General features: G+C 40.1%; 1 protein-coding gene across 4 annotated transcripts in view; it reads right to left on the bottom strand.

Annotated features, from left to right (window-relative positions):
- Positions 1-12,071, bottom strand: part of triob (trio Rho guanine nucleotide exchange factor b) — a 107,035-nt gene that overhangs the window by 57,082 nt on the left and 37,882 nt on the right. For 3 of the 4 annotated variants that reach the window (XM_085473200.1, XM_085473203.1, XM_085473201.1), the window contains 6 exons: positions 6,770-6,844; positions 5,026-5,140; positions 2,411-2,603; positions 1,525-1,629; positions 905-1,345; positions 17-139 (listed from right to left, as the gene is read on the bottom strand). In XM_085473200.1, coding sequence (XP_085329326.1) covers positions 17-139; positions 905-1,345; positions 1,525-1,629; positions 2,411-2,603; positions 5,026-5,140; positions 6,770-6,844 — 1,052 coding nt within the window. Of the gene's footprint in view, positions 1-16; positions 140-904; positions 1,346-1,524; positions 1,630-2,410; positions 2,604-2,913; positions 2,987-5,025; positions 5,141-6,769; positions 6,845-12,071 lie in introns of those variants that run through there. The other variant, XM_085473202.1, reaches the window with a different exon arrangement.

The following is a 12,071-nucleotide window of genomic DNA, read 5'->3' as shown; positions in this document are numbered from 1 at the left end:
AACGATAGGGTCTTACCATGCAGTTCATAGCGAAGTGGTTGTGCTGCGTCTGCAACTCCACAGCATGCTGGTGGTTCCCTCCGATCTCTGTGTAACTGGTCAGGAAAAGCCCCTTGTTGTGCATTATCCAATCAAACATCTACAGAGAGTAGGTGGAGAAAACACAGTTAGCTTTACAAAAAGCACATCAAATGAAAAGCTGCCCATCTTGTGGTAACTCATAGCAGCAGGAGTGAGAGGCCTTGTTGATTGCTAATTAACCACAACCGCTGAAGAAGGCAAAGGTCATCTCCAAGCTCCTCTGATAGGAAAACTAAAAAACTAAAAGACCGCTGTTGTTCACCCTCTATTGAGGTAAGAATATGACAAATGTCTGTTAAATAAAGGTACTTGCCAAAAACCCTGAAAAGTGTATAGGGCTACAGTTTCCATTAGCACACACTCACACATTACTTAGAATATGAAAAACTCAATTATATATTTCCAAAGGGCATTTAAAAGCTTGTAAACTCAATGGGCAACCAGAAATCTAAATATATATTTAAAGAATATAAGCAATTTCCACTGTAAGTGTAAAGATGACGTATTATGTCATCCATTCATTTAGAAGGAAAAGAAAATTAATATTCAACACCTGCCATCAGTCAGCTTTATTAAACCTTTACAACCATATTGAGCCTCAATTATCTGGCTTACATGGTAATGATGATGATCATGTTATATTCTTTTATGCCTGAATAGAATTGGTAAGTATGCTCATGCAAAAGATTAGTCAGGAATGACTGCATGTCCAAAAAGTTTAACCGCTGTAGTGGCATATTTAACATCAGGCATACTGCAGAACTGACAACACAATTAACTTTGTGATTAGTTCATTTGTGATTAGAATGATTAGTTCTCTGACCTTCTCAGCATCTTGCTCAAACAGCCGCAGTTGGAAACACTGGTCCAGCTTCAGTTTCCTCATGTGCCACAACTGCTGCAGATTCTGCCGCATCCCGTGCAGCTTATCCAACACACCCGTCACTTTAGCCACCAGATTGTGCGCGTCCGCGTGCACGTGAAACCCGTGATGGTGGTCGTTAGAATCTCCGCTAGCTCCAACACTCCCAACCCCTGCAGTCTGTGACTGTAGCCTTTGGAGCAGCCTCCGTCCCTGTGCGTCGAGCTCCTCTACCGATGCTTTGGTGGCCCTTTTCTTCAGTGCAGCATGTTCTTCCATTAACCGCCGAGCCCCTTCCAGATCCCGTGGGAGATCACGCTGGGACAAGGTTTCCTGGAGTTCTTCAAGGCGTGATAAAGCCCGCGCTGCATCACTGGCAAACGTCTCATAAGAGAGCCGCACCTGAAAGGAAAGTTAAAAGTCAACTTTTTTTCCCCAATGAGGATACGGAATTGAATTTTTAAAAAGATCTGCAATAAGACTGGTCTTTGACTGATGTTTTCTTAAGTAAGCGCACAAAAGATTTAAATTAAAACCATCTTATGAAGGAACAGATGTAAACAAAAGAAAAGAATCAAAACCTCAATCCATTCATCATGGTTGTATTCTAGGCTGCCCTCGAAGTCGGCTGTCAGCTGGGAAGGGTCCACAATCTTGGTTAAACCCTCTAAGGAGACCATCACCGTCTGGTGCGGGAAGGCAGATTTGGGACACACAAGAAAATAAAAAAGAATTACAAATAGATGAAAGGGCGAAAGAGGAAAAATAAGCACAGTTTACACTAATATAATCACCACCATATTCCAGACTAGTCAACTGTTAAGTTTCTAAAATATTTCTTACTGTAAAAACTTGACTCTAACGATAATGTGCAATCAGTAAGCACTGTACACCCACTGTTAGAATGGGTGTGGTGAGGTGACAAGAAAGACTGAGTTATCTCTCATACAAATGCTTCTATCACTGTGATCTGCCTGATAAGTAAAACTCTACGGCACTTGATGTGCACCCAAAAATAGTACGTTTGACGTCATACACAAAAAGAAAAAAAACAACAAAAATACAACAAGTTGCTTGTCCAAAGCCAAATGCACTAAAGTTAGGAATAAACTCTTTGCCATGTCCTATATATCCTGTTTCCATAGTAACTGGGTCAGAACTAAATATACCACCTCAACATGCCCACATGGGACAGAATCGTGCCACTGACACAAAGCACAGTCCAATTAGAGCTGGTAAAAAAGGCCAGTGGGTATGCAAAACTAACTAACAGTTTACAACAATTTGCTCATCTGAGCATACGGTACACTGACATGACGAGACAACAAAACAAAATGCATTAATCATTATCGAAAAGAGAAGAAAATCAAACCAAAAACCAAAAATTACAAAAAAAACAAGGTGGAGGGGTTAAAATGATTACCTTTTTATGTTGAACTATTTAAAGCGTGTTCGAGCATCGCCTACCTCAAATTCAAACTTGGAGCTGCCAAAGTTGGTCCTCTGCTTCTGCCAGAAGTTGTCTGGTTTGATGATAAGAGCAACGTGAATACAAGAAGGGAACGATTCCTGAAGGATCTTTAGCAGAGGTTTGATGCTGTCCCACTTAGAACCACGCATGTCCACAATGACTGTGAAGCCATGTCTGGCCACCTCCTCACTGCAGAAAAAAAGGAAATAAATAAAAGAGGTCATATCCCAGGATAAAGGGCTAATTCACAAAGAAAAAGATGCAGTACGTTTAACATTTATAATGCTAACATAGAACCATTAAAGCCAGGTTAGAGAAAAAAAAACTTGCTGGCAACGAAAGGACAAAATTTGACGTCACTGCCTCGAGTCGTAACATAACATTACACAGCCCTTTTCTAAAGGAACTGCTGTAACTGAAGTATCCAATCTCCACAGCATCTGGAGAGGAAAGAAAACAGTTAAAACATTCAAGCGTTGAAGTTTCCACCGCCGCTTACCAGGAGTCCTGCTGCCGTACACTTCCATAAAAGGTTGTTTCTCAGTATTAAAGGCTTTAATCTGAATGTGTAGCTAGGACACAGAAATAGACGCAGGGCCTCCTGCTCTATCTCACTCTGACCACACTCTATGAATACAGATCGGCAGCCAAATGGATAGAGAAAAAAAAAAACAGAGCAGAGCCGGTAGAGAGGAGAGCGAGTGAGAAAGAGAGATACTGAGACTGGAAGGAGGGTAAAGAAAAAAAAGGGGGTAAGGCAGCAGAAATATTTAGACAGGAGGAAGAGAAATTAAGCTGAGGAAAAGAAGCTGGCCTCCTCCTGACTTATGACACTCCTCGGCCTTCCGACTGGATGACTGGCCACCTCTGACTAATCTTTTATCCTCTCCAGTCTTACCTCTTTCTGAAGAGCTGAGCAGTTTGGAAGCCTGTAAGTCTTTGCACACCAGCTGTATCGGCTTCTACGGCTTTAGTTAGAGGTAGATACTTGTTTTTTTTACCTCTCAGCCCTAAAAAATACTTTAGAGAAAATTATTGCAACACTTTTAATAAAGAGATCAGATTGGCAAAATGATCTGCCTTCAGATAATGATTTTAACATAAACTTTTTATCCAACACAGACTGCTCTCCAAACTTAAAATAACAGGCACTTTGACATAAAACATAAACTCCTTGCGTGCATAATTTAGACTTCATTCACCCTCTTTTTGGGTTTTAAGGCATTTGATCTGAGAATATATTCTGTGGGATGATAACTACGCACATAATCTATAGGGAGTAAACAAAGTAAAGCTGTGAACCCAACAGTTAAACTTGATTCTGCTGCTGCTACTGAAATTTATGCAGGAACTGAAAATGCCTCATTCAGCCTCTGACATCCCACAGATGAACTAAAAGATCAGTGAATCTGCACTCCATCTTTTTTTTCAGTAACTGATCTGGACCACTTCTTGCCTCAAGACAAATCTCCAAACTCCACCGTGAAAAAGACTTTAAAGCAGTCAACCTGCAAAGCACTAGTAAGCATAGCACAGGGGAGATCAGACGCAGCAGAGAAGAAAAGTGCAAACTTCCCTCTAAGCTAATGACAACTGACTCCAAACAGGTAAACGCCCGGAGCTACGTATTAAAAGTGCTTCTAGATTTGAAGATCAGCCTGCACACAACTACAGGGAGCAACTTTGGAAATGCTTCCTGTGGCAACACGTTTTGAGTGTGCAGCAGACTCTAGTCTAGCATGACAACACATCAAATGCAGGAATGAGAGGTGAGGTGGGGGGTCAACAATTGGCAATACACCCTTTACAGAGAATCCAAAATAAAAACAGCCCACCTTTTTTTTTAAATTAAGAAAGGTGGGAAAGTCAAACACAAACCAAACAATGAGTATACTTTGTCTGTCTTCAGGCTTTGTGGATACATGACCGCTAACCATCTGATGTTAACTTGTTTGACATTTTGGATGTGGGACAATCATGGTGACAATGTAGGATCAAGTGAATAAGGTCCCAGTCATACAGGCCTAGAGCGCACAACCATCTGGCAATCAATGGTCATGAAGGAAAGATGAGTATTTCCTGAGCGAGTTGTAAGTGCAGGTTGATGGAAGTCGCTGAGAGCTTTACTTAAGCCAGTCAGCGACCCCCTGGCAGCTACCTTTTGGCTGGGAGAAAAGTGCATTCCCCCAAAATGTCCTTGTGACTACATTGGTTGTTAGCGTATTGCCATGGTGGTAGACTGAATGGAGCTGATGGACTTGTCTACAAAGATTGGCTGGCTACTCTCTAAGCTGTAGCAAAACTGTGAAAAGTACTACTGCTCACCTACAGGCAACTACAGGCAACCTGCTAAAAACCAAAGCAATCACCAAAAGGTTTCTGGAGCAGCATCTTCTTTAAAACTAATTTTACCCAGTAACAGCCTCCAGAAACCACTGCAAACCAGTTGGGGAACACACATTTTCATCTAGCAGTTGTCAGTTGTATCATGTCCAGTTATTGCAAACAACTCTCGATGTCACGTGGGAAACATCAATAGCAAGCTATAGCAGAGGTTATATTTGAGCGTCTACGCACGTCCATAGTTGGGTGTGTGTTCCACTATCCTTACCTTGGGATTGTGGCCAAGTATGCTATGAGCCTGCGCAGGTCTTCGGGTCGTATTCTGTCATGGTTGCTCCGTGCTGGAAAGGTGAGAATCGGACCTCCACGTCTGTCTCTGCCACCTTCGCATAGAAATACAATGACACAAAGAAAACCTATTTAAATTATGAAGATATTTTCTTTTTACAATTGTCAGAGATAACTAGTGAGTAGAGATAGCTGGTTCAGATAGAAAGACAGGTCAAATCACAGTTACAAGAGTGGTAATGGAGTTCCAGTCACAGAGCTATAACAAACCACACCAACTACTAATCTGACAGAAAAAAACATCTTAAATTACTCACAACTATGCCAATACAGTTAACACAAATGATGTAAAAGTCAGATCAAAACCATGCTGTGTCAAATTCACAGTTCAGAGAAATAAGTGAATGCTAATAAATTAGCTACACATACCAAATGCAACAGGGGAGCCAACAACTATACCCAAGACCAGTCTCCATTTCCATGTGAAAATTTCACACTTGATGTCACTGACCTCTCACCTTTAAAGCCAAAAATGTGCCCATGTTATCAACCTATTTAAGCTAGCAAATTGAACACCTGCCACAAAATTAGACAATTAGCCCCTAATGGTTTATAATACATTCAAAAAGATAGAGACTCCTGCTGCAGATAAGCACACTACATAGTTGGCTTAAAGTACTACAGAAAATACTGCTCAAGTTTTGGTTCCTAGAGTTTCAGTTGTGCATGTTTCACTAAATAAATAGATTAGAAATGTGAATAGGGAAAGTGTCTAACCGAACTCATGACTAGCTAGTAGGCTAGCAACATAGGCAGCATCTGTATAGTTAGCTTAAGCCAAGTGAAAATGATGAGGCGTCAGTGATCATATGCAACATTTTTTGAAGCTTTCAAGATTGGTTAATCTAGATAAACTATGAGTTTGGTGTCATCACAGTAGCTATTTGGATAAGTGACCTAGCCTACACAAGCGAGAGAAGAAGCAGGTGACAAAAAATGAGACATCAAAAAGTATCCATGTGATTAGAAAAGTGTACTCCTATAAAACTCTGATGAGGAAATTATATTTAATATTGTGGATAATGGTTTATGTTAATTAATACAGATTAATGAGAAAGGTCAACCACAGAAATATAAATCAGAAAAATAACATGATTTGGAAGAAAATGAGAGATACCGAGGAAACAGATTAAGATATTAAACTAGACAATAAATGCGATAATTTAGGTCATCTGGCTGCAAGAATCGGCGAGATTCACTAAACAACGACCAATACTCAGGGGGAAGTATCAATTCTCGGTTGGGCAGAAAACTCACCATGGACTAAGCTCACTGGTCTTTAAGCCGGATGAGCAAAAAATGTTTGACAGGTTTCACAGAATACATTATTTGATAGAAACAAAGGGATTTTCTAAATGGCTGACAGTCTAAGAAAGTAGAATTAGAGCAAAGCATATTCTCAGGTTTGTCTAAATGCTAAAGTGGCTTTACTCCAGCCTGCCTTGCAAACACTAAAATACAGGGAATGACACCAAACATAGAGCACTGTAAGGACTCTACAGCAATATAGTGATACAATGGCTCCTTAAAATAAGAGCACAATTTTGCTGAATGTCAGAAGTAACTAGACTGACTTCTTCACTGAAAAAGGATGGATGGAAGTTTCAGTGAGCTTAAAGTTGAAACAGATATTTACAATTACAGCACATAAAAATGACACTGACCTGAGAGAAAGGCAACCTTCTCCTTGAGGATTGGAAGCACATCAATGGCCTTCATATCCTCATTACGATGAAACCCTGAAACACAGAAAAAATAAGCAGAATAGAATATTTAAAATCAAAATATTTAACGCAGAGACAGCAATTAGACCAAGTTCATTCAACCTTTACACCCACGTAGAGAATACATGACCCTGCAGCACACCAAAAAAGACGAAACACTTAAATAAGGTAACCCACTTTATAGCACAGCGCGCAAAAAACAACATAAATGTACATTATAATGCTTTTTGTAACTTTGTTCATATCAATGACCACAGACACAGCAGAAGTGGCTCTATGGAACTGGTTAGAGTTAAGGTTGATGTTGTTACTAGTAGCAATTCTGAGGAAGTTAAGACTGGCTGCAGATCTAACTAGTTGCCAAGAAAATCTCTGTTTTAACTATCTGCTTCTTGTATCTTGCAAGCTATTACATTTGCATTATTTTTGAAATAGTCCATTGCTTTAGCACTGAATATTCAGCCTACTTAGGTTTACTCAGGAATTCCCACAATAGTCAGTGTGTTACACTATGTTGCTGAAATGTCATCCCCTTTGCCTCGCCTCCTCAACAGATGGCACATGGTTAATACCAGGAAGATGGAGCATTTATGTACACACACACACACACACACACACACACACACACACACACACACACACACACACCCTCAGTCTCTCTTTCTCCTTCACATGAAAACAGCACGTTTACTGAAGGCAGTATTTTGGTATTTGGTGATAACTGATAAGCATATTTATTCTTCAGGAAATTTCATTATGAGGACTGAAAAGGGCAATAATGCATAGCTGAACGCAATCATGCCATAGTTAGTAAAAGAAAATATACATCAGCCATGATGATATTGACATTTCAGGCTGGTGAATATATGAGTAAGGAGCTGGCGGGTAGGGAGGGGGCTCTGCCTGCACTTTCAGTTTGCTAGTGATGTCATCAGATATTCCTCACGTAGCTCTTAGTCATCTCTCTCACACAAACACATAAGAAATGTAACCGATGCAGTTCATTATCTTAAGTCCCGCCACCACATAAATCACCGCTATCACCTGAACTACAACTGACTCAAGGCGTGATAATGCTATTAGAACTGAGGGCACAGACTATCACATCCAGGATGGCGCTGAAAAATAACAGTCCTGCTTTGCATAAAACGCTTCAATAAGACGCCGTTTGGGGGGCTAAGTTCTGATAAACAGAGCCTAGGGGGTCAAAAAAAGAAATATATAGTAACAACTTTGCACAAACACGGTGCTGCTTTGGCATTTCTAATATAAGCACTTTATCATACTGACTACCAACAGAAACCAACTAATCAGAGAGGCCAGTCTACTGAGTGCTGAATCATGCCAAATTCCCTTCAATAAAAGTCAGTCGTGACAAGTACAAGCCAATATCTCCAGCAGGAGGTAGTGACTTAATATTACTCTAAAAAAAGTGATGGCTTGATGGCACAATTCAGACACTGAGTGACATGCTGTAATGTAGATATATTTCAACACGAGTGCCATTAAACCTGTGATTGCGTCTCCTAAGTTGTTAGTGAGTTATAAGCTGAAGATATGAAGAAACAAGAAACAGGCTATCTTTTAAATGTGCAGTATGACATCACAGGAATAGAGAAGCCAAGTCGGATTTGTGAAAGCATAGAGAAGAATATGAGGACAGAACGACCAGCTGTGACAGCACACAACAGGACTGCAGAAAAGCAAAGAGAAAACAACTAAATAGCTCCTGCAGGTTTAAACAGCTCCTGTAATATTGATTTCAGCCACGGTTTGAAGTCAGGCCTGAGCGGTATCACGTCACCTCTCTGTAGGAAGCGACTGGACTGATTCAAGGATAATGTCACAACCAGCTGACAGAAAATGGGACTGACGTAGCATCAATGGCTTTTTATTGTCTTTCCATTGGTAAGAGGATAGGGAAACCCACATATTTTAAGCCTCCATGCTTCATGTCCTCCTACACCTGTGTGTCTTCTCTTGACTTGCAGATTTTAAAAAAAAACCCATAGTAATAATCATGGAAAGAGTTAACAGAGAGACTTCATTGTGTGTCTTTAGAATAGTGCTTTGTTGCTGGGACTGCATTCACTGAAAATCAGCACTATACAGAGCAAAGGCAAAAAGAAACAATACACCTCTAGCAGGTTTTTGTGTTAGCACATGTGTGCCTTTCCTGTGAAGTGTGCCCCAGACACATTCCTCTCAGTGGTAGTTTATGTAAGATACTGACTCTGGCACGCAGCCAGCACTGACCTCTGTTACACTCCTGCTTTCCCCGCTAAAACTCAAGCTACGCACCTTTCTCAAACACCACAGATCAGACCAGGTCAGCAGAAAGCTGGGCATATATGCACTTAAGCTTTATGTTGAGGACTGTGCTAAGCTAAACAGATCTGCAGTTGTATATTTTAATGCCTAAATACTGATTTTTCAAAATTCGGTGGTGAATTTAACATAAATGCTGCATTGCTTTAAAAAAAAAATCGAGAGCAGCTGGCAGTAAAGAGAAAGTTTCACAGTATGATGGCCTATTACTTATGACATCAGAGCCTCTCCTAATTTTAGTAAACAGTAAGTACTACCCTACACACTGTGATTCATGACATCCCATCACCGCCTCTTGCCACACACACACTGTTGTGTAGTTCTTCAGGCTTTCTAGGGGTGTTTCAAGTTTTTCTTTGGACATTTTCACTCATTTTCAATCCAGTCCTTATACCTGACCAAACCACTTAACACTGAACTGTGAATCATTCAAGCATAAAAAAGGTAACTAAATCAAGGGATTAACCAGTGTTGTGTCTACACATAACAGAAAACTTAGGAAAGAAACTGTTTTAAATTGTATTGCAAAAACACATCATTTGTTTCCATTTCTTCAAAAGAATCTATGAAAAATGTCAAAGACAACACAGTCCAAGCATTTTTTCAACCAACAAGTTGAGTCTTAAACCGCTGTTAGCCAAAACTTATATCTCAGCATGTGTGCAGTATGACTTTAAAAAAATCTTAGGAAACTGGACAAGTGTTGGACAAAAGGTGTGCCAGGCCTAAGAAAAAACATTTCAGCAAATGAACAGCATCTGTAAGTCACGTCCTTATGAAACAGGAATAAATCCTTGACCTGACACACGAACTGAAAAAAGCAGCTGGCCCATCAGTTGATCTTTCTACTGTTGACCGAAGTTCATCATTGGAAGGGAGGCTGTCAAATTACATTTGACTGAAAATCAGTGACAGTAATGAATCCAAGATAAATTTTTTGGTTCAAATGGTCATTGGTATGTGCACAGGAGATCAGCAGTGAGGTACAACAGTGAATGTCTACATCATCATGTCATGGTGGAATTGATGGAATGGAATTATGAACTCAGAAAAGTACCATCAAACTTCGATCCACCATGCAATACTATGAGGAAAAAATCTCATTGGTGAAATGACTTCATTTTGTAACACAACAATTGCTAAAATATTAAAAGGCATATCTTGTTGGTCAAAAACACAACATAGCCTCCCAAGAGCCCAACGTGGGCTCATCTTTGAATGGAAACCAAGAAGCCTGGAGAACTATTCCTGAAGACTAATGAAGAAAGAAATTACTTAAAGCTGTGTTGAAGAATAAAGGTGGTCACACCAAATATTGACTTTCAAGCTTGTTACAATTGTGCAAATGCCGTTTTTCCCTTAAGTACTGTATTTCAAGTTATGTTTACACATTTTTCAATAACTTCCTGCACCCATTTGTACACATTTCCAATTTTCCTAGCGAAATATAAAGAAATGGGGGGTGGCTCGAGGCTTTTGCATAGCACTGTATTAAAACAAAAGAAGCACACACACAACAACCTCCTCCTTTCACTACATGCGACCCTTCATTTACAAGTCTACTGAGCATGAAATAAAGCTTTTCAATCAAAGATTCTTTGTTCATAGCGGTCTCATAATGAGTACAATCCATTTTACTGGTGGCGTGCATTCAGCACCCTGTAATATGAATAATGCTTGTCCACAAAATATGCCCTTTATAGTAAGCTTTTTATTATTATAACATATTACAACAATTTAAACAGGAAATAAAGACAAAGGGCCTTAGCAACATATCTCTCCTCAAATCTAGAAAGTATCAGGATATGCCAGGTGATGAATGCGAAACAGAGGATGACAGACATGACAGATCATCTAGACATATGCAATGCATAACAGTTTCTCATTCATTACAGGCAGAAATGTGGGCAGCGACATATGCACTTAAACACTCTCTGTCTCTTTGCGCGTTTGTTTATGGAGACATTGTGCAGACATCCATCAAAGGTGCAAATAACACATAATGTGTGAAATAAGACAATTCTCTGGGTTGCGAGGCGTGCTCTTTGTAGCAATTTGCATTTCCACTACATATTTAGGTCGTGCACTATACTCTGATATTGTTTTACTTTATTTAATTTTTTTAATTTAATGGATATTCAGTGTGGTTCAAAACCATGTAATATTCACGATCCCAACAAGTCATCGCAAATGGCTATCCTGCCCTGAGCCTGGTTCTGCTGGAGGTTTCTTCCTTTCCACTTTCGCCAAGTGCTTACTGATTGGCTGTTCTCTGATTGTTGGGGTTTCCCTGTAATATTGGAGGGTCTTTACCTTACAATGCTTTTGCGCTATATAATTGGAGATTATGTATCGGAATTTCAGAAGCGGGACCACGCCTCCTTCTCCTTCATCTATATAGGTTCCCCCCAGTTCTGCAAACTGTTCATTCTTGTTTACATGCCCCACCCTCCCTCCCTCCTTGTTCTCAATTCTTTAACTTCTTCACTCCTATTTAGTACATGGGGATCTGTCAGGCCCAGGAGCTGTCGCCAGTCCCCTTCGAGGCCTTCCCCAAACCGCAGCTCAATTCATGTCCAAGCATTCACCTTTACCTACTAAAACGCTGTCAAACCTACAATGAGGACGTGGGCCCAGCTAGTGGAATAAAAGTAAAAATAATTGAATTGAATAGAAGAAAAGGTCAGAGGTGAATGATTTTTCTCTCTTTCTTGCAATCAATAACAAGCAAAAAGCAAAGATGATCTCGTACAGTTTGCTCATTTGTATAATAATGCAAACTGCTGTATGTTTAGTAGTGGCAGCAACTTGGCAAAACTTGTGTTTTCATGTTGCCCGAGGGTCAGTCAACCCTTACAGTTTAGTTGAGCTTAAGACAGAAAATTGCAGCTTGCATTTAACTTCACGTGAGATC

This window comes from Copadichromis virginalis, linkage group LG11, assembly GCF_057382275.1.
Source record: "Copadichromis virginalis isolate Kocher_CV1m ecotype Utaka linkage group LG11, C_Virginalis_male_GT1.1, whole genome shotgun sequence".
In the NCBI taxonomy this organism is placed as follows: domain Eukaryota; kingdom Metazoa; phylum Chordata; class Actinopteri; order Cichliformes; family Cichlidae; genus Copadichromis; species Copadichromis virginalis.
This window is presented reverse-complemented; position numbering and strand designations above follow the sequence as displayed.